The sequence below is a fragment of the Halichoerus grypus genome, chromosome 2, assembly GCF_964656455.1.
Source record: "Halichoerus grypus chromosome 2, mHalGry1.hap1.1, whole genome shotgun sequence".
In the NCBI taxonomy this organism is placed as follows: Eukaryota; Metazoa; Chordata; class Mammalia; order Carnivora; family Phocidae; genus Halichoerus; species Halichoerus grypus.
Genome location: NC_135713.1, coordinates 192997123 through 193023791, shown reverse-complemented (window position 1 = coordinate 193023791; position 26669 = coordinate 192997123). Strand labels below are relative to the sequence as shown.

At 37.3% G+C, this 26669-nt stretch overlaps 1 protein-coding gene across 8 annotated transcripts in view; it reads left to right on the top strand.

Annotated features, from left to right (window-relative positions):
• Window positions 1–26669, top strand: part of KANSL1 (KAT8 regulatory NSL complex subunit 1) — a 178974-nt gene that overhangs the window by 132517 nt on the left and 19788 nt on the right. For 7 of the 8 annotated variants that reach the window (XM_036103100.2, XM_078065866.1, XM_078065864.1 and 4 more), the window contains 3 exons: window positions 2757–2858; window positions 16233–16345; window positions 17124–17319. In XM_036103100.2, the coding sequence (XP_035958993.2) occupies window positions 2757–2858; window positions 16233–16345; window positions 17124–17319 (411 nt within the window). The remainder of the gene's footprint in view (window positions 1–2756; window positions 2859–16232; window positions 16346–17123; window positions 17320–26669) is intronic. The other variant, XM_078065865.1, reaches the window with a different exon arrangement.

The following is a 26669-nucleotide window of genomic DNA, read 5'->3' as shown; positions in this document are numbered from 1 at the left end:
TTGTTTATTATCTGTCTTCCCCAGTATTGGAATGTAAGCACTTTCAGGGATGGGTTTGGATGGGGATATAGGGTGGAAGGAAATGTCTCCTTCTTTCCTGTATCCCCAGCCCCTAAAAAAAAAGTCAATAAATGGATAATTGATGGCTTGATTTGAATGAATGAAAGAACAAGAGTAGTTTGACCCAGTCTTTAGCCCTAGTTCTGCCATGGATTGGCCTGTTGACATGACCTTCAACCTCCATCCTCTCTGGGTCTATAAAATGATGGGGAATAAGTGGTCCCTACCAGGTCTTATTTATAAGTCTCAGGAGAGTGTCCTTGTTGTCTTTCAGAGAGGTGTTTAAGAAATTACTCAGTGATTTAAGGAAAAAGTGTTCTCTGGAAAATAGTGGCTGTTATATCCTGACTTACCTTCTCACCTAAAAAAATTGAGGGAGTAACTTTATACCTGGTAATTGGATTATTTAGGCTCTGGCTGTAATTAATATAAACTTAATATTCTTGTTCAAGGAAAAAAAAAAATTTAACCTAAAACTCAAAAAACAATTGTTACACATTTCCTTTCTTGGTGTATGATTCTGCTAGGGAATATGGGGGATTCAAATATATTTGTATTATGTCTAAGTCTTTAAGGGGCTTAACATTAGTTAATAAATAAATTAAGGCAGTAGTAAATAAATTGGCCCAAGATTCTGCTCTGGAAATGAGATTCAAATACACAGAATGTGGGACATAATACGGATGCTTTAGGAACTCCGGTAATGTAGATAAAACAAGTAGGGCTCAGTTAACCAGGGACATTTTCTTGGAAGGAGATGGGACTTGGATTTGACAAGCTCTTTGAAAGGATGAATGACATTTTGGATAAATATATTTTTAAAGGGCAGAATCAATATGAAGAAAAGGACATAAGAGCAGCTAGTATTGTAACCTTTAACTGCATTTATTTACCTAGTAACTATATTGTAATAACCCTCCTCTCAGTGGCAATAACCTCATATACGTACAGACATTTTCTAGGAGATCATGAGACCGGTGTAACTGTAACCAGGGCTCTTAAGCAGGGAAGATGTTGAATGCACTATTTTAAGAAGGGAATAGTGTGCAAGATGACTGGTTTTTGCGAATAGTTTTTACTTTGACATGGTAAAGTTTATGAAGTCTGTTTTATGCTGTGATTGAGAGAAGAAAATCTTTTTCAGCAGTTCTTTTAGCCGGATAAACTTCATTTTGAAGGCTAGGGCAAACGTTTCTTAATGGTCTTTGCCTCCCTTTCTGAGGAGTTACCACTTCATTTTCTACATAGGCTAGTCATAGTCTTATTCCAGGATATGTAAGTGTTGTTTCTCTTGCTTGGGGGTGGGGGTGGGGGTATTGTAACACTTTTTTTTTTCTTCATTTTCGGGGGGGAACAGGTAGAATTCCATTGTTTTTTCTTAATACCAGTCCCCCACTGCCCCATTTCATCTCTTTGCATCCCCTATCTTATAGAGATTTTTGAGTTAGAAAGGACCCTAGGAATGGATCATCTGGTTCACTGGCTTACAAGAGTCTGTGTAGGGAGCTCAAATTGATACAGTCAGAATCTTTAGGTCCTGAAATCCATATTTTAGGATGTTCACTGGGGGATTCTGATGCTGAGTCAAGACTAATCAAGTCTAATATGTTTCAATTTAGAGCTTGCCTTAGGACTTAGCAGTGGAGCTTTTTATAAAATGTCAAATACCCAGCCCTAACCCTAGGGACTCAGAGTAGATTTGATGTTGAAGCTGGGCAGGTATAGCTTGGTAAGTTTCCCCAGGTGATTCTAATACAAAATTACCTTTAAGAGAGTCTTATCATTCAGATCTCCTTATTTTCTAGATCAGAGAAGGAGAACCAAAAACACAAAGCCCTGGTTACTTTCATCCCAGTCTTTCTGTTATACAGTGTCAAAACTTGGTTTTGGTTACCTCTCTTTGAGTTCACGGTGAGAGTCATGTGTGTGGCTTTTTGTTTTACCCTGTAAGCTCACTTCTGTCTTTACCAAGCTGGGCCCTTGCTGCCTGGATAGGATTTGTGGAGCCGTTTTAAGTTTCTTTTTTTACATTTTTTATTTCCTGGGATGAATGTAAGATCTGACTTTGAGGTTGTGAAGCAGGAACCTAACCTGGAGTGTTATTTATGCTTATGAGAAACAGGTGCCTTTGGAACGGTTTTAATTTCTTGGTTTGTAATATATTGTAGGGACTGCACTGTTGTTCCACCTTTATTTCATGTAGTAGTTTTGGTTGCTCTAATACCGTTGGCTTATCATTTATATTTGTAGCACTTAACATTTATATTTGTAGCATTTAAGGTAATCTTTAAGCCACATCTGTGATCAAGTTACCTAGAAAAATTGCATTGCTGCTGTTACTGCAGTATAATCTAGTTAATAATACAGTATAAAGTACCATACTCTGCTCAAGATTCCAGATTAAAAGATGCTAAAGGTAACAAGCTTATGTAGGTCACAGCATTCAAATGGGAAAAGGGGGAAGCTTGGGTCTGACTTGGGCCTTACTCCTTGCTATTGCTAGGCTTTATGTTGAAATAACCCTTGAGAAAGCAAAGCTGCTGGTAGTGTGTGTTTTTGTTTCAGAACCATAGGAAAAGGGAAAAGGGCTTTGGTAAACCAGTCGCCTGCCCCTAACTCTTGTGATACTAACTCATAAATTAAATTTGTGACTTAGGATACCGCTCCCTTATGCTGCTTTTCTCTCTGTCTTGCAGGGTTTGATAGTTCTCGGGGAGGCACCTCCCCCAGAGCATACAACAGACTTATTCCTTCCGCTTAGTTCTGAAGTGAAGACAGATCATGGGAATGATAAATTGGTAAGTATAAGAGACAGAAAAGGGGGGAAATGAGTGAGAATTCCGGGGTTTGCATCAGTACACAGTTTATTCTCTGTAACAAGGATCCTGGCATTGGCTGAAGGAAAGGACTATATCCCCTTTTATCACCTTCGGCATTTCAAGGCTTGAATTCCTGAGTAGAGCGGCACAGGGCCCCTCCTGCAGCTGTGTGGTTGACCTTGATTTTAAAAGCAGCTCCTAACTCAAGACAACACAGCCAGAGCAAGTGTGGCAGTGTGGAGTGTTACTGAGAATCAGGAAACCATGTGGCTCTGATGGTATTTCTGGGACACTACGAAATGAAAAGGTTGGACTAGAGGTTGGACATCACAAAGATGTTGAAAGAGCTCTCTCTGAGTTACCCCCTTTAACTCTGTAATGAGAGTAAAGCTGTCATTTTCTCTAATTTTCTGTATCCTTAAAGCCTAGTCCACATCTTCCTCTTCCATGATTCCTTCTCTTTTTCTATTTCTCTCAAAACCCAGTTAATTTCTTTAACTTCTGAATCCCAAGAGCACTTTTTTTTATTTGTTTCACTTTTTTCCCCAGAAGCTCATTGGCTTTTATGAATATTAGCATTTCTGAAGTCATTCATTAGAAATTCCAGAGTCCCACGACTGTGGTTTGTTTGGGAGGCTAGAGTTGCTGGGTCTTTAAATCCTGCATTAAACCAGCTAGTCTCTTTCATCTGCAAATCAACAAAGCTTGTTATCCTTTGTTATTATCATTTTAAGCAGGATTTCATGTGATATGGTGGAAACTAACTTTCCTAATGAGAGAACTTAAAGCCAGGGATAAATGTGAAGATCTTAAGAGATTAATGGTTCTTAACTGGAAAATGGTTTTAAATAAATTAAAGAGTAGAATGCCAGATTTTGCGAGTATTCAAGTCCACAGTGTGGACTCATTATATGCTATCTATAGAATTATTTTTTACAAATGATTTGTGAAACTGTTTTAGTGATTGCTCTAGCCAAGAAAAAAATTGTTACAAGTCTGAGAGAAAACATGGGTAAGGTTGGAAGGTCAGCTGGTGCTTGGTGGTATGATGTACAGGAAACATGAGATTTGAGGCATACATGACTGGGAGTGAGTTTTGTAAAGATATTTATATATTTGTGTATTTAGAAATTCCAAAAATTTGTGGACAATCTCTTGTAGTCAGGGTTTTCTCACCTCAGTGCTGGTGAAGGATAGGACATGACAGTCTCTCATTGTGTTTCTGATTCTCATTGTTGTATTTACACATGTTGACATGTGTGCGTGTGCGTGCACCCCTTCAGGACTTGTCTCTTTTCCTACCCACCATTCACTTGCATGCGTATGCTTAGTGTTAGATCATGTGATTCTTGAAGGTCAAGATCATCTTCCTTGTACCTAATATGTCAACTGCCAAGCAGGGGTTTTCACTGTAGGAAGGCTTTTTAAAGTTCTTGGTTTGTAATATATTGTAGGGACTGGACTGTTCACCTTTGTTTTATGTAATAGTTTTGGTTGCTCAAATACAGTTGGCTTACTTCGAATTATATTTGTAGCTCTTAAGGTAATCTTTAATTTTGCCTTTTTGTTACCCAGCTTCTTTTTATACCTTGTCTTCAATTTTGCTTTAAAAAATCTTAAGTCACACTTGACAGGGACAGCTGTAAATTTTCATACTCACATTTAACCACCCTATTTTCCATTTCTATTTTGCTTATTAATTTTTTTTCTAAAATGGAAGTATTTATTGCCACCCCCTTTTTACTCCTCCCTTTCAAAAAACATTTCAAGACTTGTGGTTTAAGAATAATTATGTCAGAGGTGTGTTTTGTTGTGCTGTGTCGTTCATTTTTGTATTTTCATTTCTGAAGCTCACCAAAAAAGCCAAAGAGGATTTTTTTTTTAAACTATCAAGATATAGTTTCAAGAAGTTAAACACAATTTTCGAAGAAATACATTGTGAATTACTGATTAAGGTGGGAATAATGAGTGCTGGAATGCGATTACTCAGTAACCTCCAAAACTTAAAATATCCTATAAGAATAATAAAGCCATTACCTTTGGAGTTATGTTTTCAACTAGACACAGATCGGTTTTAACTCCTCAGTGTTCTAGAAATTAACATCCAACTTGAGGCATCTGAGCCCTAATCAGGTATAAATAGTAAATAAAACAAAGTTAAGTAATTTAATGAGAGTTATATGACCCTAGGCGGGCTTGTTTAGATGATGTTCAAGTGTTACACTGAAAGGACACATAATCATCTTTTTGCGTTATTTACAAACTGAATGAGTGTTTCTTGACTGAACTAATATATATCTGCTTTGGTTATGAGCACAGTACAGATACTGCAGAAACTGAATTATTTTGGAGACTGGATACATGGGTGAGCCTTTTTAGAACCATGGAGACAAGCAGGAAATGTTTCCTGAGATGGAGTGGGTTTTGTTTTTATACCACAGAGTAGTGGGGGAGAAGAAGGGAGAAACTTCTAGAAAAATGCCCCTTTAAAAAAAAACAAACTTACTTCAGTCTGACTTCTAACTCAGAGGCAGTTTGAAAGGTAAGAGTAGGTGGAGGAGAGAAACTAAGGGCTTTGCAGGTACTGATAAAGTCAACTGCTGCACTAATAAATTCTGATATGAAATAGAAAACCTTCTGAACAAAAAGGGTGTGTTCCTGGAAAGAGGAAATGTATAAAGCTGTTGAGCGCTGTTCTCCCATGTTCTAAAACGTCCTTTCCTTCTTCTCCTCCCATATCCCTCTCCTGAATAAATAGTAGTCCCCTTTTCCCCAACTAAGAATTAACGAGTGAAAAGAGCTAACTTGGAACCTATGCCTATTACTAGGTAGGAAGAATGCATTTAAAAATTACCAAAGAAAGTCAACAAAATTTCAGACAGAAGACACATTCAGAGATGAGGGCCTCCTTAGTCCGTTTGGTACAGGGTTTTTAGAACTCAACTAGAGAGCCACAATCTCACTGGTTTTCATATTGTCAGAGGTTGGAGGTCACCGCTGCCAAGCAGCTAGAAATTGAGGGAGGGAATAGTGGCAAAGAGGGAGTCATGGGGGGTGGAGTGGAGGGCTTAGTCCCACAATCTATTTAAATCCCTCTCAGATCCTTCAGCTAATCGAACCCTTGAACTTCACAAGTTCAGTGAGTTTTGATAGAGCCTAGTAGAAAGCAACAGTTGGTACACTGAAGGAGCTGAGCAGAGAATGTAATCACTGCCCACTGCAGTGAACACAGAATTTTGGAGTTTGAATTCTACCATTTACCAAGGTAAATACCTTGGGCCTGGGCCTTACGTTGAAACTAAGGAAGGCTCATGCTTTAGGATTTAAAGACTTTCCCAGGACTAAGGGACTCACCATAGGATTAAGGAAAAATCCAAAATAGGCTCTAATATGTTTCTGCATGAAACATGTTATACATGTTATACTAAATCAAGTTTCATTTGGTTTCTAACCAAATAGAACTAGAAATTTGCCTATTAGAGCAAAAATTAACATGCTTCTGGGAAAATTCATTGAATCCAGAGTTCAATATCATATACAATATATTACCCAATAACAATTTATTAGACCTATCAATAAACAGAAAGATGTCTTCCTTAGTCATGAGAAAAAAATAGTAGAAACTGATCCTGAAATGGCTCAGATTGGAATTAGGAAATAAGAGTTTAAAAGCATCTAGGGCGCCTGGGTGGCTCAGTTGGTTGAGCGACTGCTTTTGGCTCAGGTCATGATCCTGGAGTCCTGGGATCAAGTTCCGCATCAGGATCCCTGCTCAGCGGGGAGTCTGATTCTCCCTCAGACCCTCCCCCTTTTCATGCTCTCTCCCTCTCATTCTCTCTCTCAAATAAATAAAATCTTAAAAAAAAAAAATTTAAAAGCATCTAGTAAAATATGTTTGAAGATTTAGAGTAAAAGATAGTAAACATGGGGGAATCTCAGCAGAGAGGTGAAAACTAAAAAAAGAATCGCATGGAACTTGTGGAACACAAATTGGAGAATTGAAAAGTACAGTATCTGAGTAAAAAGTGTACTGGTATACTAAACAGCAGGTTGAAAACTTACAGAAGAGAAAGGCTCATGGAGCACCTGGGTGGCTCATTTGGTTAAGCATCTGTCTCTTGATTTTGGCTCAGGTCATGACCTCAGGGTCATGGGATTGAGCCCCACATCGGGCTCCATGCTCAGCACACAGTCTGCTTGGCCCTCTCCCTCTGCTTTCTCCCCTGTGCGTGTGTTCTCTCACTCTCTCTAATAAATAAATAAAATCTTTAAAAAGGGTCAGTGCACATAACAGATCAGTGGAAATTAACCAGCCAAAAAATAGACTGAACATAGAACTGCTCAGAAATGAACATAATCCTGGGGAAACAGTGACTATGTATACTAGAGTTCCAGAAGGAGGAGAGATTGAGTGGTGCTGGTGGGGAGGGGTGGGGGTAAAGGAAATAATGGCTGGATATGTGAATGAAAAAGATAATTTTACAGATTGAAGAAACTCAGAAAATAGTAAGCAGGAGAAATTTAACATGGTGAGAATGAAAGATGAAGAAAATCTTGCAAGTAGCCAGAGGGGAAAAAAGATGCATTCCATATAAGTGAATATTGATAAGGATAGGTGACTTCTTTTCAGAAACAGTGGAGGACAGACAGTGATGGGGTAAGATCATTAAAATGGGGGGGGGTTGGAATTTGCCCCTCAACATTCTATACATGGCCAAAAAAATCCTTTAAAAAATAAAGGTGAAATAGGGCGCCTGGGTGGCTCATTTGGTTAAGCGTCTGCCTTCTGCTGGGGTCATGATCTCAGGGTTCTGGGATCGAGTGTCGCATTGGGCTTCTGCTCAGCGGGGAGCCTGCTTCTCCCTCTCGCTCTGTGCTTTCTCTCCCTCTCTCCCTCTCTTTCAAATAAATAAATAAAAATCTTAAAAAAAAAGGGGGGGAAATAAAGTCCTTTTTAGATAAAAGAAAGTTGAGAGGAATCTGTTGGCAGAATGTCTGCACTGAAACAAATGTTAAAGAACTTTTCTTTAGGTTGAAGGTGAATAGTAACAGTTGGAAGCTCAGATCAATGGGGAATAAAAGGACGGGAAGATGTACTTAATGAACAGTAAGCATAAAAAAGCTGCTATGGATGTATTAATATTAGCAAAATAATTTTTAAGACAGGAATACCAGAGATAAAATTTTAAGACAGAATTACCGGAGATAAAGAAGGACATTTTACATTGATAAATGGGGTCATTTCATCAAGGAGGCAGAAGAGTCATAAAGGTGGATGCTTCAAATACATACACTCCTAACTCAGTAATTCATAGAATTACTAAACAAAAAATGAGAAAATAAAAGATCCAGACAACACTGCCAACCACCTTGACCTGTTTGACATGTGTAGAACACTACTTTCCCCCCACACTTCCCATACCTTCTTGTGCAAAGTAGGAGTAATAATGCAAGTCCTTACTCTTTTATCTGCATTTCCAAACTCCAAAGATCTATGAGAACCAAAAGTGGTTTTCCTAAGTTGCATCAAGCTCATTTGGTGGCAGAATTTGACCTGAAGTGATATATGTTAAGACTGTTTATATTTTTAATTATCTGTACCTTTTGAAGCAGAAATATTAATGTATTTGATTTTTTTTTTTTAATTAAGACTATTTTGGGGGGAGCAGTTTAAGGTTGATGGCAAAATTGAGCAGAAGATAGAGATTTCCATATACCCCCTGCCTGGCATGGCACTCCTGCCTTGGGTAGTCTCCCCCATGGTCAACATCCCCACTAAAGTGGTGCATTTGTTGCAACTGATGAGCCTACATTGACATATCACAGCCGCCCAAGGTCCATAGTTTACATTACAATTCACTCTTGGTGTTCACATTCTTTGGGTTTGGATTTGTATTTGATTTTGAAGCACTTAACCCGGTGCATACAATGTATGACTTTGTGAAAGCTATGAATTCCATGACACATCAGCCCTCAAGGGTCTTAGGTAAGAGTGGCTCTGTTTCTATACCTCTTTAGAATGGTTGATAATTAACTATTGAAGAAGTATAATATGCTTTTAACAGCATTTGGTCCATAATAAACATTTGGTAAAAACTTATTGTTCCACACTGTGCTGTGTGCCTAGGGAACACCTATTGGCAGAACCGGGTATCTTCCCTTGAGAGCTTCATAGTCTTAAAAGAGGCACATAACAGGGGAATAAAGAGGGGAAGAGTTCTCACTTCTAAGGGAGGTCAGGAAAGGTAGTCTAATAGAGAAGGATGTACTTGCGCTGAGTCCTTGTGGACTTGCTGAAGATTGAGAATGAGTTCCGACAGGGAGGGTACTGCATGTATAATGTGAAAGGCTTGAGAGAGCCTGGAGTTGTAGAGGAACTACAAATACTTTTCTTTGATGGAGTGTTGGATGATTGGGCCAATTCATAATAGATTTTGTATTTATCTTAATGAGTTTATGTATTTCATCCTGTAAGGTGACAGGAAGCTGTAGTCTGATACTAGATTTATGTATGAATGAAATTTAGTCTACTCAATAATGCTGGGTAAACTTTTCTTCATTTTTTAAAACTTTTAAAAAACGATTTTAAACTTACAGAAAAGTTATAAAAGTAGCACATGGAGTCCCCATGGCTTCCTATAGTGTGGTTAACTTGCATAATCATTGTACAATGATCAAAACTAGGAATTAACATTGATACAGTACTATTCAGATTGTATTCAAATTTCACTCATTTTCTCACTGATGTTTTTTTTGGGGGGGAGGGGGGTCCAAAATCCCACATTGCATTTAGTTGTCCTGTCTCTTTAAATCTCTTCCAGTCTGTGGTGGTTTCTTCCTTTGTTGTCTTTCATGGCCTTAATACAGAAATACTGGTATGTTATTTTGTATAATGTTCCTCCAAGTTGGAGTTGCTTGATGTTTTATCATTATTAGAGGTTATGCATTTATCACAGTAATACCACGGAAGTGTACTGTGCCCCTCTCAGTGCATCGTACTGGGGAGACGTGATGGTGGTGGTGATGGCCTTGGCCTTGGTTAAGGCGGTGCCTGCCAGCCCTCCCCTCTGTCAAGTTAGTATTTTCCCCTTTGTAATGAATTCTGTCTCATACATGTAATATTCTGTTGCTCATTATACTTTAATCCACAATTTTATCATCTACTAGTGGGTTTTGCCTGCAGCCATTTTTACTGTGGTGTTTACTGAATGATTTTCTGTTTTCTGTATCTGTTAGTTGGAATTCTGTTGGAAAGAGCTGTCTTTTCTCTCTCATTTACTTATGTATTTATTCAGTCATTCAGTTTATATCAGAATGGATTCATGGATATTTATTTTATGGATTATAATCTGTTACTGTTATTATTCATTCAGTTGCTCTACTTGTTGAGACAACTTTTTGGTATTTGGCCTCTTTCATCTTGGTTCCTGTGTCTTTTCAACATGTTCCCCTCCATTAGTATTTACTTTTAGGCACCAAAAGATGTTCCCAGCTCATCTTGTATTTTACCTGCTCCAGCCCTGGTTCCTTTTATTGGGCAACAGTTCAGAAACCAAGATCTGGATGCTAGTTGTGCTCATTGCTGCATGGTGTCATTGCTTCTAGGACTTCTCAACAGACAAAGCTGGGAAACATGTATGCTAAAGCATATATATACGTACATATATATGCAGATGGGTATATATTAAGATTTTATGTATTTGAGAGAGAGAGGGAGAGAGAGAACAAGCGGAGGGGAGAGGCAGACTCCCCGCTGAGCAGGGTGCCCGGCATGGGGCTCGATCCCACAACCCAGGGATCATGACCTTAGCTGAAGGCAGGTGCTTAACAGACTGAACCACCCAGGCACCCCTTTATTTTATTATTTTTGAGTATGTGAATCATTACTACATTTCTAAGAGTCAAACCTATACAAAAAACCATCATTCCTTCTTCTCTTTTTCCCCTTCTTTCCCTCATGTTCCCACCTTCTGTAGGTGGCCATTTTTCATTAGTTTTTGGATTAGCTTTCCTGTATTTCTTTTGCCCAAATGAGCACGTGACATGTATATTTTTTTATATCCCCTTTTTTCTTCCAGGAAACGTAATTACTGGGTAAATATTTTTTAAAGGACTAGATTTGAAATTGAGATTTGTTTAACATAACAAAATGTTGGTTCTGTGGCTTTTGACAGATGACTTCACTATTTGTGTTTGTTTCTATTTGTAAAACAAGCCTCATTTCTTTTACCCTTTCCTTACTTTGTGGAGTGATGGTGATAACAAGTCAGAGGATAAATGCTTTCTCAGAAGAAAGGCATGCTAAAAATGTAAGCTCTTGCTTTTTCTTTTTAAACAGTCCCAAGCTATAATCTTCTACCATTGGTTAAGTAGAAACAACTTTTTTTTTTCCTGAAGTTTTGCAGTCACCAGGGGCAATGAATAGTGTATTGGCCCAACAAGCGTTTTGAGATAGAGAGTAGAGTGATAGATACTGGCTGAGGAATATTTGATTTGCCATATTAAAAGAAAAAAAAGACTAATTAGGACTATTAAAATAGGGATGTGGATAATAAGTTGAACAAGAATTTAGGACTGTTTTTAGCAGTTACTGTATTTCTAGATTCTTGACGTGCATTTTCAATGGTGTTGGTAAATACAAATCTTAGGTGCAGTAGCCTTTGGACTTGTAAGTAACACATCCTGCTGATTGAAATTTTTCAGTGTAAATAATTCAGGGGTGCTTAGCTGGCTCCAGTCAGAGGAACATGCGACTCTTGATCTCGGGGTCATGAGTTCGAGCCCCATGTTGAGTGTAGAGATCACATACATACATACATATTTAAAAAATTCAAAATTACTTTTGCATAATTATATAGTTTTTTTAAAGATTTATCTGTTTGAAAGAGAGAGAGAGTGTACAGGAGTGGGAGGGACAGAGGGAGAGAAGCAGACTCCCTGATGAACGTGGAGTCCAGCATGGGCTTCGATCCCACAAACCCGAGATCATGACCTGAGCTGAAATCAAGAGTCTGTTGCTTAACTGAGCCACCCAAGCACCCCTGTATAGATTTTCTTTTTTCAAGATTTTATTTATTTATTTGAGAGAGAGCACATGAGAGGGGGGAGGGTCAGAGGGAGAAGCAGACTCGCTGCTGAGCAGGGATCCCGATGCGGGACTCGATCCAGGGACTCCAGGATCATGACCTGAGCCGAAGGCAGTCGCTTAACCAACTGAGCCACCCAGGCACCCTAGATTTTCTTTTAACCTCAATATAGAGACATAGGAAAGTGAGGCGAATATAGTCCCATTTTATATATGGAGAAATGGAAACTTAGGTAAGTAACTTGATAGAAGTGGAATTTTCAGAAGGTTCCACTCTCAGTTTAGCACAATTTACTGGCCATAGTGCTAGTTCATGGAAATGACTGGTACACTGTTTATGGGCCAGTAATATTTTGGTGATTTTAAGCAAGACTATGTTGAGTATCATTGAGATGAGCTTGAAACATGAAATAAGTGATAAAAAGCCAAAAAGTAATTTATTTTGAACCAAGAATAAAAGTTGACTTCTTTAGTTAGCTTTTTCTTTCCTTTTTGATAACGGTCAAAAAACCAGTAAGCAGAATGGAACTGTTAAGTTTTCTAAACAAATATGTTGCACTTAAAAAATTGGTATTTCAAGCAGTTATGACCTGGCATTAATTGAATTAAAGATACACATATATTGTGCAGATTATGTGTTTTTAAATGTGTGCCTTTGATATTTATCCTTTTACTTCCTCTACTGTTTGGCAGAATAAGTTGAGTGGGAATGGATTCTTAGACCCCAAGAAAATCTACCCCCTTAGACCTTAATTTAGCCTAACTTTTCTTTAAAGGCTCTTTGTCATACTTAATGGTCTGGCCAAGAGGGAGGAGTGATGAATCAGACAGATGCCTGCTTTATATGTATAACAAATTTGAATCTTAATGCTGTGTTATTTTCTTCCATATAGCCCCTTCAGATAGGGAAGAAATCACTTCAGTAACCCTCCTTGCTACTTTTAACTCTTAAGATCACCCCAAAAGGTAATCCCCTGAGTCTCTGCTTTTGGGGAAAGGGGAATTAAGAGAAATTCTCTCTCTTCAGCTTTTCTACTCTTTTCTTTCTGGCTGTGGTATGCATGTACCCTCAGAGTGTATCTGAATACCACATACAGTTCAAGAGAAGCTCAATAGTAAGTCCTGCTTTCTGGATAGGAGAGCCTTTAGAGTCTTTGATCCTTTTTACAGTTTCCCATTGGAAGACCATATCTGAATCATGTATTAGTTTCCTGAAAATACTAATGATGTAAACCACTGCAATAGTGATGATCAAGCTTAAGTTAGAATGTGGGTTTAACATTTGTGAAGTGTTTATTAATGTATCTCTACCCTCTCTCTTTTTGCACCCTTTTGGACCGCAGGATAGGGAGTGTTTGCTTTTTCTTAACTGTGAATGCGTTTAAGTATCTTTAAGTAAAATTGTGTTGTGAGTTGTGTTTTTCTTTTTCCAGATGGAACACTGTTGGAGGATTGAGGTTAATGTTTTAAGCTGTTTACATTTGAGAATGAGTGATGAACCTAATTGCCCCAATGCCCTGCTTTTAGATCTCAGTGTGATTATAGGATATCCCATGGTCCTCTGATTATCGAGTGCCTCCTTGTATGGTTGGGACTAGAAGCTAGGCACATTCCCTCTGAGGTTCATGCTCTTGATTGCTTGCTATGTGCTGTTTTATCTTTGACAAACATTTCTGTGCTAAATAATGTTTTCCGTGTTGCCTTCAGTTTTAATTTGGGGGCCTGAATTGCCCCCAGGAAAATTTTAAGTTCCTCTAAGAAAATCAGTAAAATTCACATTGAATATTAATGGCATTTAAATATATATATATATATATATATATCTGTAGGCATAAACAGGATAGGATTTAGCAGTAGTTATCTGTAGGTCGTGAGATTTCTGATGTTTTGTGCTTTTTCTTCAGACTTTCTGTACATAAGGTTTTCTGAAATAAGATTTTGTTAAAGAATGGCAACATTTTGTTTTGATAGGTGTCCTTACAGTTAATTTTCCCATAATCCCTACAAAATAAACTTTAATCAAATGTGGATTCAACCTGTTACTTGTAAGTGACACCTTATAAAACATGTAGATATATAGATCATATCTCTGCCATAATTTAATGTTAAATGCTTTTATTTTAAGGGAATGTAAAATTGACTGAAATTCTTAAGATCAGTATACCAGCAGAAAGTTCATAGTCACTGAAATTTCATGTTGAAAGGAAACTTCTTCATCTAAACCAGAACTTCTGTAATCTTAGGAAAGCTGTAACATCCCTGGAGTCACACATCTGCTAGTTAATGCCAACCTGAATATTAAGTCCTTCTGATTATCTAGTCCTTTTTCATATCATAATGTGTGGGTTTTTTGAGGTTCCCCCTGAATAGTAAATCTTCATGAGCATTCAGGAGGATATTTGGGATTTCTGTTTGTTTTTTTTTTAATGTAAAAATATTATCTAAAAAAATTTGTCTCTGACACTATTTTTGTCCTGTCATTGTCTGTGTACGTACATTTATAGTCATCACAGTTGTATTAAAAATATTTTGAATTTGATCTTTTTCCAAAATCATTTCTACATAAAAGACTTTTTTTTTTTTTTTTTTACCTTTAAATATTCTTTTGGTATAAAGGAAGAAGAAATGTCTTTTGTGATTATTTTTAATAGTCTGATTTGCTGTGCTACAGTTTATAATTGTGCCTCAGATGTTGAGCATTGAGATTATTGATACCATTGCAGTGATCAGCTATGTATATAAGATTTTTGAGAAATGTGTTTATTATAGGGTTATTTCTTTAAGATAATTTTTAGGATTGAGTGATATGAACATCTTTATAAGTCTTGCTACTTAACACCACTTTACTTTCCAAGAGGAAATCCATGTAGTGTTTAAGGCAGTGAGTATGTGTGCCAAATTTGCCATGATTTTGGCATCACGGACTGATCTGATCAGGATTTATGTGGTGCTTTAGTACCTGTACAGGCTCTAAGAACATTTCCCAGTGTTCACTCATTGTAGTTTGCTTATGTCTTTTCTGCTTGTATACTTTGATCTAGCTTTTTGGTTAATTTGTGTGAAAACATTTTAGTTAGCTTTCCAGTCTATTGTCCTTTTCTTCTTTTTAAAGATTTTATTTACTCATTTGACAGAGAAGGAGAGAGGGAGAGAGAGAGCACAAGCAGGGGGAGTAGGAGGGAGAGAAGCAGTCTCCCTACTGAGCAGAGAGCGTGACATGGGGCTCGATCCCAGGACCCCAGGGTCATGACCCGAGCCGAAGGCAGACACTCAACCGACTGAGCCACCCAGGCGCCCCTCTATTGTCCTTTCTTGGTACTTGCCTGCAACTGCTCTGTTCTGCAGATCCTTTGGTGTTTTCTCCCCAGGGGTATAAAGATCTAAAAGAAATTAAATAATACTAGAAAAGAGAATTTCAGCCTCAAAATATTGGCTTTGATATGGACTGGTAGCATTTACAGGGAGGAGAACTTAAGCACACCCTAAAGTCATTTTGAGTTGTAAGGAGACAAAGACCCACCGCCTTTCTGTGGTATTCCAGCAACACCAAAATGGAGGGATAAGTGTATCTGTGGCTTTATTGAGTGTAACTCAGAGACTCCATATGATTGACATCTCATGGCTCTACCTATCCCTTTGAGCCTAATGAATACATAATTTGTTTTGAAATAGTCGGATTCAAACTTTTCCAGATTCTTTCCCACCTCCCTTTTTTTCAGTTTATGTCCTAAGCATATATTTGATTTGTGTAGTCCAGAGACAGTAGTTACTAACTGATAGCATCAGGTAATTAGTTATGCACTTTTATTAATTTTTTTCTATTTTAGTATATGCATATATATTTACAGAAAGTATGGTTTTCTAGAAAGAGGTTTCCAGCATACGCTGTCAAGTTAAGCAGGTATTAACTACATTTACATTCTCTCTTAGTTGCCTTGATACTGAACCTGTGTATCCTCTTGACCCTTGAAGACTCTTTGTTACCATGTAATTATTTTGCTAAGCTTCTGTTCCATGGAATCATTAAAGCATTTCCCCATCAGTAAGCACTTAATATTAGTCTGTTGAATATTTTGGTTCCTTACCCTTCTTCACCCCAAAGCAAAAGCCAGTTCTCTCAGTTTTTTGTTTTTTTTTCTCAGTCATATATGTTTGGTTTTGCAGGTTAGTTGTCTGAAATTTGAGGTGTTTCATTTAAATGATGAAATGGTACCACTTTTCAGTCTGTTGGTTAAATATTATCATGTATTTTTATCTTTCTCCTTTAGATCGAATCCGTTTCTCAGCCACTGGAAAACCATGGTGCCTCTGGTCATCCTTCAGAGTCATTGTCTACCAAATCATGTGGAGCATTGAGACCTGTCAATGGAGTTATTAACACGTAAGTTTTATGTCTTCTACTTCCTACGTGCAGTAGGCTTGTAAAAGATGAATTTGGGGCTCTTAGTTATCCCTAGCCAGGACTAACCCTGGTTTAAAGACAGAAGCCTTATTGCTTAATAGTATTGTGCATGCTTACTGTAGCAAGTATATTTTAATTAGCATGCTTAGTGTAGTTCCCTTTTACTTACTGTAGCCTAAACTTAACTCACAATGGAGAAAAAATAATAGGTCCTACTTTTGTGAGTCGTTATGGTTGGTCCTGGTCTTGGTAGAATTCTTGAGAAGTGTTTACATAAACTCTTTTACTTTAGGACGGATTAGATCCCTAAAGGCTGTGTTTGTAAATCTGTATTTATGAAAGTTGAAGGAGTCCCTCTACAAGTGAACAATGTGTACCCATCCCTAAAAGTCGAATTTTACAGAAGAACTGATTCTTAGGCAGCTCATTAACATTTTCAAGATTATTCATTTTCTTACCAGTTGCAATTTTCTCGATTTTCTTTGTGTTTCTGTTGTAGAAGAGAACTTAATCACTTGGAACCTGAGTTTATCACTTACTGACTTGCACTTTTCAAACATGATGTTAATGCCAACCAGGAGTCTTAAAAATAAGCACAGACACTGCACACACACTTATATTAAGAAGTGACATGCATCTGCCCTAGAATACTTGTTTGTGTCTGTGAACATCTATAAGCAGAGGAGGTTGAACCGGTATTAGAGGCTTTGTTTCCTTGTCTTCTGAGAAGTGAATATTCTTCCTTCCTCTTGTATAGTCTTCAGCCTATCTTGGCAGACCACATTCCAGGTGACATCTCTGATGCTGAAGAACAGTTACAAAAAAAGCAACGACTCAACCTAGTTTCTTCATCAACTGATGGCACCTGTGTGGCAGCCCGAACACGTCCTGTGCTGAGCTGTAAGAAACGAAGGCTTGTTCGACCCAACAGCATCGTTCCTCTTTCCAGGAAGGTCAGTACCAGTGAGACTTGGTCATTGTTAAACAGTGAGCCAGAGGCTCAGATAGAATTATTAGTCTCTTGCCAACTTTGGTTCATTTAACTAGTGTTTTCCAAACTTGGCTAACCACCCAAGTTTCCTGGGGAGCTTGAGAAAATACTGGGTTCCTGACACCTGTTTCCTAGAGATTCTGATTTGGTTGTTCTAAAGTTGGGCCTTGGACTCTTGTTTTCAGAAAAACAAAAAACTCCCAGGTCGTTCTTGAGCCAGGTTTGGAAATCACTGGCTTGAGCTTTTTAATAGAAATGGGAGAAAAGTTTAAGTGCTGCCATCAACACATAGAAGGAGGGTGATGTGCTTCCCACTTGTCCTGTTATCACTGAAAATGGCAATGTGGCATGCTTTCCTTTCGAATAAGAGTCTCCATTAAAATTTTTAAATTGCTATGACTAAATGAATGTTTGTCTTCACAGAGAAAATGGAGATTATTCACGAGTGCAGGAAACTTTTGATTGCTGCCTCTTCAAATAACAGAGTTGGATTTATTCCAAAACTAATGAAATAATACTTTAGTAAAATTAATACCATGCAGTGGTTAAGAGCATTAACTTTGAAGAGGATAAATGTGGGTTTGAATCCTGGCACTGCTACTTGGTAGTTTTGTGATTCGGAGCCTGTTAACACCCCCTTATCCCCTCCCCAAACCCTTCCCTTCCCCCCTAGGCCTCATAGGGATCTCACAGGGTTGTTTGAGGGTTAAATGAAATGAATATAACTTGCTCGTGGAGGGTGTCTGGCTGATAAGTTACTGGTACAGAGCGGCTGTTACTGTTAGCACTTTTGTTATTGTTCACTTGTTCACTCATTCCACAAATATTTATTGAGCTCCTACAGCGAGCTAGGTCTGTTCTATGCATTGGGAATACAACACAAAACAAAAACAGATAAAAATGCACTCCTGAAATACTCTAGTGGGTAGAGACAGAATAAAACAATAAATTAAGTATAATGGTATGTCCTATAGTGTTAAGTGCTGGGGAGAAAAATATAGCAGACGAAGGGAATAGGGACTGTTGGGGAGCTCAGATGATGGAATTAAGCCTGAGGTATTCTAAGGATGAGGAAGAGACTGGGAAGGAGTGACGAGTGAAGTAGAAGGAAAACGAAGAAAGTGAGACACATGGAAGGCAAATGAACAACATGTGTCAGAGAGGAAGGAGGGGAGTGTGTGAGATGCTGTAGCCAGGTCCAGGTAAGATGAAGACTGCGAACCAACTGTTGGGTGTGGTGGGGTTAGGGCTGTTCGAGATCTGTGTGAGCAGTTTTGCTAATGGGAGAAGAATGAGATTCTGCTTGGAGTGGGTTCAGGAGAGAATGGGAGGGAAAGAATTGAGGGAATTGTTTAGGATAACACTTTCAAAGAATGCTTCTGTAAAGGAGAGCAGAGAAATAGCTTATTTGAAGGGAAATCTTTCTTACGACAGAGCTTTTACACTATATTTGCTGATGAGAAAACTGACAAAGAAGAGGGGAGAGAATTGTTAGAACCACTAATATCTGGAAAGTGGATTTTCAGTGTTTGGCTTATGTTGTTATAGTATGCAGTTGGACTGCAAAACTTTGCCTTTTTTTTTTTTTTTTTTTTTTTAAAGGAAAGCATTGTAAGTTAAAATTAACTATCAGGTTATGCCATTTTCTCTTGTCTATTCCTCAAAATTCCTGAATTACCAAAATACCAGAAAAGAAAAAGGTATTTGGCAAATTTCTCATATTGACATTTGAGTCTCAATTTTTTATTAATAGTCCTATAAATCTAAATTATTTTCTTAAAGGTTGAAGAGTTGATTTTAGGAAAGCGAGAAAACAGTATATTACTGTCAAATGTAAGAAAGTAGTTTTTGATCATGACTCTTGATGCTTTTAACAACAACAAAAAAACCCTCAACCAAACAAAAACAAAAAACTTCATGGGGAAATAGTGTCCTTCCTCTGTTTTGGCAGTTTGCTTGTCCCCCTGTGTCATGACATCTAGGGGTTTTATAAAAATTTTCTGTGGTGTAGGGTGGCCTCCTGGATTCTTTTCAATCTGTGATCTAGTAAACCTTCCTTGTTGCTATTGACAGTAGATTCTTCCAGTCTGTGCCTAAGATCTAATGTACTTTTGGAGAGACATATAAAGCATACTAAAGACTCTTCGGTTCCACTGCCAGTTTCTAAAACACAATCATCCTTACATGGAAAGTAAGCTACATGGAAAATAAGACAAAAGAAATATATTGAGTTTGGAGAAACAAACCATTTCACTGGTTATAGCAGCAATGCTGGAGTTCTGCCAGTGTTGGAGGCGATGGCCATTTTGTCTATCTTGGTTGCTCACTGTGTCTCCTTGCTCAGTGATATTTGCCTTTTATCATCTTGTGGTGCTGGATTTGCCAAGCAAATTTATTCAGCACTTTGTCAAGTGCCCACTGTGCTCCAGGTATTCTTCAGGTTTCATTGGTGAACCAAGTCCTTGCCTTAATGGATTTTACCTTCTAATGACAGAGCCTAGATAGCAAAGAAGTTAACAGATAAACCATTTTCTGATGTTGGTAAATGGCATTGAGTTCACACTCACTGTAATAGGATTTGCTTCCACGTTTAAAAAAAAAAAAATCTTAATAGGAACTACATGTTTCTGGATTAACTCAAATTACCTTTGTTACTGCCCCTCCCACCACATTTCCTACCTACCCAAGAAAGGTGGTTACTAGTAGATCTACGAGTATAGAATGTGAAAAACAGATGTTTAATGTCAGTGTTACTGGCTTAACTACATATTTTAAATTATCTCTACTTCACTCTAGATCCAAATATGAAACTCACTTTAGGGAACTCACTCAATTTTCCAGGACAGTCATTTTAGCTGAATCACAGCTGGACTTTTATTCCATCAAGTCCTACCAACATTTCTGAAATTACAGTGTATATCTTACAATTGAGATGTACTTTTAGTGTAGTAGCACATTTCTTTTGCTCCTAAAAGGCCGTTTTTATGTCATTAGTATCTTAAATTGAGTGACTACAGCGAAGGGGGTTCAGTAGGTTGAACTTGTTGGAAATAAATAGGAATGAGACCTATCAGTAAATAATGAAAGGCTTTGAATGCTCAAACTGTTGATTTGGGTTTTATCATCTAGATTTTAGAGAATTTTAGTTTTGAGCAGTTAAGTGTCATAAGCTATTTTTAAAAAGATAAAGTGTGCAGGTAGTTTATGTTTGGAGTAGATTGGCCATAAAAGAGACTGGAGTCAGAAAGACTAGTAACAATAGTAATCCTAGAGGAAATAATATTGTCTGAAGGCCCCAAAGCTCTCAGGATGCAGTAGATTTCAAAACTAGTTCTAAGGAAGAATCACCAGGATGTTGTGAATATCAGAGTTGGGAGGACTGAGAGCTTTGAGATTGGGAGAGTGGGGTTATCTTCCATGGAAGTCAGTAAGGCCTGGGGAGAACATGGGGGTACTTCCTGTATCACCATTTTATTGTAATATTAGTGCAAATTGGAACAAGTTGCCCATACTGCTATGTATTACATATTTCATCACTGTCAGGGGTCTGGTTTGGTAGACGTTAGCAGTTAGCTAAGCCAGTGAAGAAACACTCAATGAGAAATTATATAACATGTATCATTAATGTTTATTTCCTGCTCTGCCTCTATGAGGTAGATATTTACAGCTTAATCTAAAACATTAGTTTCTAGATACCGAAATTTCAAATCAGTAAAAGTTTTAAAATAAATGTGGGGCCGATATGGGGTTGCTTTTTATTTTGTTAGTTATTTTATAAAATAAGTATATCATAGTACAGGTATTATTTTAAAAAGAAAAAATAACATGCCATGAGATTTTTGGATTGGCCTTAATAGCATTTCTTTTTAATTTTTTTTTAAGATCGTATAGTTCTTTTTAGAATTTTCTATTTTCTTAGAGAATTCTTTAGAATATAGTTACCATACAATGTTATACCAGTATAGTTACCATACAGTGTTATATTAATTTCCAGTATACAGTATAGTATATCAACAGTTCCATGCATTCACTCGGTGCTCATCACGACAGGTTCACTCGATCCCCATCACCTGTTTCACCCATCCCCCCCTCCCACCACCCCTCTGGTAACCATCAGTTTGTTCTCTATAACTAAGAATCTGTTTCTCTCTCATGCTTTTTTTTTTCCTTCTTTGTTTCTTAAATTCCACATGAGTGAAATCATATGGTATTTGTCTTCTCTGACTTATATTTAGCATTATACTCTCTAGCTCCATCCATGTCCTTGCAAATGGCAAGATTTCTTTTTTATGGCTGAGTATTATTCCATTGTGTGTGTGTGCGCGTGTACGTACACACACACATTACCTCTTATTTATCCATCTATTGATGGACATTCGGGCTGCTTCTGTAATTTGGCTATTATAAATAATGCTGCTGTATAAACATAGGGGTAGCATTTCTTATCAGATGGTTTGGCGGTGCTCTGGTGTGATTTTGGAATTTTATTGTTTGTGTTGGAGGATAATTATAGGAGGATTGCTCTGGGTTAAATTTTATTTTATTTAAGATTTTATTTATTTGTTTGAGAGAGAATGAGAGACAGCATGAGAGGGAGGAGGGTCAGAGGGAGAAGCAGACTCCCCGCTGAGCAGGGAGCCCGACGCGGGACTCGATCCCAGGGCTCCAGGATCATGACTTGAGCCGAAGGCAGTCGCTCAACCAGCTGAGCCACCCACGCACCCCTGGGTTAAATTTTAAAGTTGGATTCTGGAGAATTCCCAGTGGTCTTTCACTTCTTCCTCTTGTATCACACATGAGGATATACAGGACATGACATATAGTAGGACATTCTCTTAAGGCACAGTGTCATGATATTTGTGGTTGAAAACTAAAGAACTAAAATGATTGTGAGTTTGTATTACAAGTGAAGAATTTGGGGCAGCTGACTCTTGGTTTTGCTGCTGTCATGGTATCAGGGTCATGGCACTGAGCCCCACGTTGGGCTCTGCACTCTGTGGGGAATCTGCTTGAGGGTTCTCTCTCTCCTTTTCCCTTTGCCCCTCCCCCTGCTCCCGCACATGCACTCTCTCTTGCTCTCTCTCTCTCTCGAATAATATCCTTAACAAAAACTAGAAAAATAAAAGTGAATAATTTGATATCAAATAAGATACATTCTTTACTGACAGGGGCTTCTTATGATAGGTCTTGGAGGCCTAACTTTTTCAATACTAGTCAGACTTTTGGGAAGGAGCAGGAATGCCATGTGGACATTTGCAGTCATTATAAGACACAGACAAATTTTGAAAAGCTGAAGATAAAATAAATAGAAGAAGCTCTGATATTTTATTTATAAACTGTCCTCAAGCCAAAAGAATTTAATGCTTTGAATTAATATTCTGTGATTAACAGAAAATGATGAATAGAGCTTTACTTTGTGGAATTCATCCATGTGCATTGCATTGGGTTTTTAATGGAAACTCCTTCAGAGAGAATTAATATAATTTATGCTATTAAAGGAACATAGAATTTCTCCATGTATCCAAGTATTTTATTTCTTCATTCAGTTTTTATGTATTTCCTACATTCTTGATGTTTCTGTGATGCAAATGAGATCTTTTCTGTTAGTGTTATTTTGTAAGTGCTGCTGATTTCTGTAATTGAACACTTATTTGAACTCTGTGTTTTGGTTATTTTAAATTTTCTAGATAGGCTATCTGTCACCAGCAAATAATGTGATACCTCTTTATACACTTCTTACTCCTTTTCCTTGACTAGATGTGATGTACTTACAGAGCAGTGTTAAGAAATAGTTGGTCCCAGTGAGGCATCTCATTCCTGGTTTTAATCCAATACTTTCTCCTCTTCTTTATTTTATTTTATTTTATTTTATTTATTTATTTATTGTTAGAATCTTAAGCATGCTCCAGCCCAGTACTGAGCCGGACTATGGGGCTTAATCTCATGACCCTGAGAACATGATTTCAGCCAAAATCAAAAGTCAGACTCTTACCGACTGAGCCACCCAGGCGCCGCTCATGGCTATACTTTTAGAATTTCACTATTAATTTTGATGTTGGATAACTTCTTAAAATGAATTGGGACACTTTACCATTTTCTGTGCTTTGGAAAACTTTAAAGATTTTTTGGGAAGTATCTATTTCTTTAAAATTTGTTGGAACTTTAAGGTAAAGACCATCTGAGACCAGCATCTATTTTACAGAAAATTGTCCATCTATCAGATTTTTCAAATTAACTCATACAGATTTTATAGAAAGCATTTTTAATTTTTAAGTCCTTGTTATCTGTAGTTATGTCCATGTCTCAATCTTAATTATATTTGTCTTCTGTTACTTGATTAGTCTTGTCATCAGTTTTTCCTATTGGTCTTTTCAAAGATTGGTTATTTGCTGGTAATTCCTTCCTCCTGTGGTCTTGGTTTGTTTTGTTTTTGTTTGTTTGGGTTTTTTTTTCTCTCCTGTCTGCCTTTATTCAAATGTTTAATTTATTTTCTGTTCTTTCTTACGTAATAATAAAAGCATTCAACTTTCTGAATTTTCTTCTGAGTGTAGTTTTGGATAGCATTCCACAGCCTTTGATGTGTGAAGTATTCTTTTTGCTATTTGGAAGTTGCCAATGAGTTTTGAGTTCTTTTCCCAAGAGTTACAGATTGAGTTTCCAAATTCAAAATGGTTTTTCTTTTTAAACCTTTCGTTATTTAATTACAGATTTTTATAGCATTTGGGTTAAAGTGGTGTTTCTGTTGTTTCTGCTTATATTTTGTTGATTTTTTTTTAAAAATGTCATTGGTGTCTAGTCTGGAGTTCTATGTAATTACATCCTCTTAGTGACTTAAGGCTTCTCTCTCCAGTAGTTTTTGCCTCACATTCTACTTTTCTTAATACTAATGTTGTAGTATGTGATTTTTTTCACCCATTTACTTTTAGCATTTTGTTTTTTGAAACATCATTTTTTTTTTTTTAACCTCCATAAAGTCTTTGATTTTAATGGGGATTTTATTAAATAAAGTTTTTCATTTTATATATTCAGTTTTAAAACTGGATTTAAAGGCTTATTTAGGTTTGTTTTGACTGTAACATTTCATTGTTTATTGATAGTCCTTTTTATACCTTAATATGCCAACTTACTGAGTTCTTAATTTTAATTTCTAGTTTTTCAGGATTAGAACAACAGTTTGACCATGTTTCAGGTTCTTAGCTCATAACCTTTGTCCCTTAAAACTGTTTCACTGTCTTTTGGTGGTGTCGGAGGGTGATTATTTGTTGTTTTGTTTTGGCATAGAATTAAAATGGTCTTATTTTCAATCCTTTATATTGGTAACCAGTTCTGCTGTGCACTGTCCAGTATGGTAGCTACTGTAGCCATGTGTAGCTATTTAAAATTAAGATAAATTCAGTACCTCATTTGCACAGTCACATTTCACGTGTTCAGTGGTCCGTCCCATGTGACTAGTGGCTACCATATTTAAGTCACACAAATACTGAACACTTTCATCATTGCAAAACTGCAATGGACAGTGCTGCAGGTTTTTAATATGGTCCTATTAAGTCTTTTATACTAGCTTTGGTTCTTGATTCCCCAAAGTTTGTAGTTGGAAATGGAAGTATTCCAGTTATCTCTGTGTTACTGTTTTGTCTCCTGTTTGTTTAGCTCTTACTAGCTGCTGCTCCTCGGTGTCATCATTAAATTAAACATGGAAGTGATTGGCAGAGTTTGGATGCACATAATAAGTACTTAGATGTTAGCTGTTACCATTTCTGTCATGGTTTCCATCTCTTTGGTTCTCCTCTAGTATAAAGGGAGAGAGACACGTTTATTGCTCACGTTCTGTTTTAATTCTCCGTATCATTAGTTCTGACCATAGTTCCTCTTAGGTAGGTTTTAGTTCTACTACCATGGGTAGTTAAGATTTTTTCTTTTTTCTTTTCAGATTTTATATTTCCTTTTTATGTCATCTTACTGCCCTTTCATCTTCCCTGTTTCCATGTAATAGAAGTTGTGTTATCTTTTACTTGTTGGAGATGTGAGAAGTTTCATTCATTAATTGTTTTACCAAACTTGTTTAATAGTTTTCTGGAGGTATGTTCTTTCTCAGTTTTTCAGATTTGCTTCCTTTTCCCTTACTCTGCAGTATTCTGCTCGTAGTCCCGAAGCTGAGGGGTTTTTTTCTTTCTTTCATTATTCTTAAAAAATAAGTTGATCTATCCAGACTTTGTGATTTCACTAGAAAAATGTAGTAGCTGGGTGTATTTGTTTCCTATCACAGTTCTGGAGGTTAGAAGTTTGAAATCAAGGGGGATAGCCCTTTGCTGCCTCTGAAGGCTCTCTAAAGAAGAATCCTCTCTTGCCACCTTCTGCTTTCTTTGTTTGTGTTTGCTAGCAAATTTAGCATTCATTGGCTTGTGGCAGCATATCTCCTCCTATCTCTGCCTCTGTTTTTACGTGATCATCTTCCCTGTGTGTCTGTGTCTTTGTGTTTTCATGTGGTGTTATTAAGGGCACCATTCATTGGATTTAAGGCCACCCCAATTCAGTATCACTTCATGTTAATTGATAGTTATTGATAGTCCTTTTTATACCTTAATATGCCAACATATTACAAATAAGGTCACATTCTTTGATTCTGGTTGGGCATGAATATCGGGGTGGGGCCTTGGGGCGGGTCACTATTCTAATCAGTACACTGGCCATTGGTCCTTGTCTCTGCTACTCATGTGCTGGTTGAATCTTTTTCTTAATTCTAAATCTGGAAAGGTGCTATTCCTAACTCAGTTACTGGGTTTCAGCAACTTTCATACTTAACATACCTATGCTGTAGTTCGAGAAATAGTTGAACTTCATTTTACTCCCACTGCCAGTTTTCTGGAGCACTTCTGCACCACTGAATTTATTGTGTGAAGAACCTGAATTCCCTATATATGGAAAAACTTAGCAGGTTTACCTGCCTCCTTCCCTAATTTTTTTTTAATTCTGTAAAGTATAAAAAATGATAAAACAATCATTATGTACATACCACCTTAAATGTTAATATCTTGACTTTTTTTAATATTTAAAAGAAAATTACAGATGAACAATGTTTGTTTTATCCTCTATCATCTCCTCTACCTGCTTCCTTCCCCATAGGTAACTACTATCATGAATTTGGTTGTGTATACTCCCAGTTCAGGTTCTCTTGGATTTTTACTACACGTATATGTATCCATGAGCAAAGTGCAGTATGTATTGTTTAGTTTAATGTTCATATAAAAATTTATATAAATGCCATCATGGTGTACATATTCTGCAACTTGTTTGGGGGGTGTGTGTTTTTTA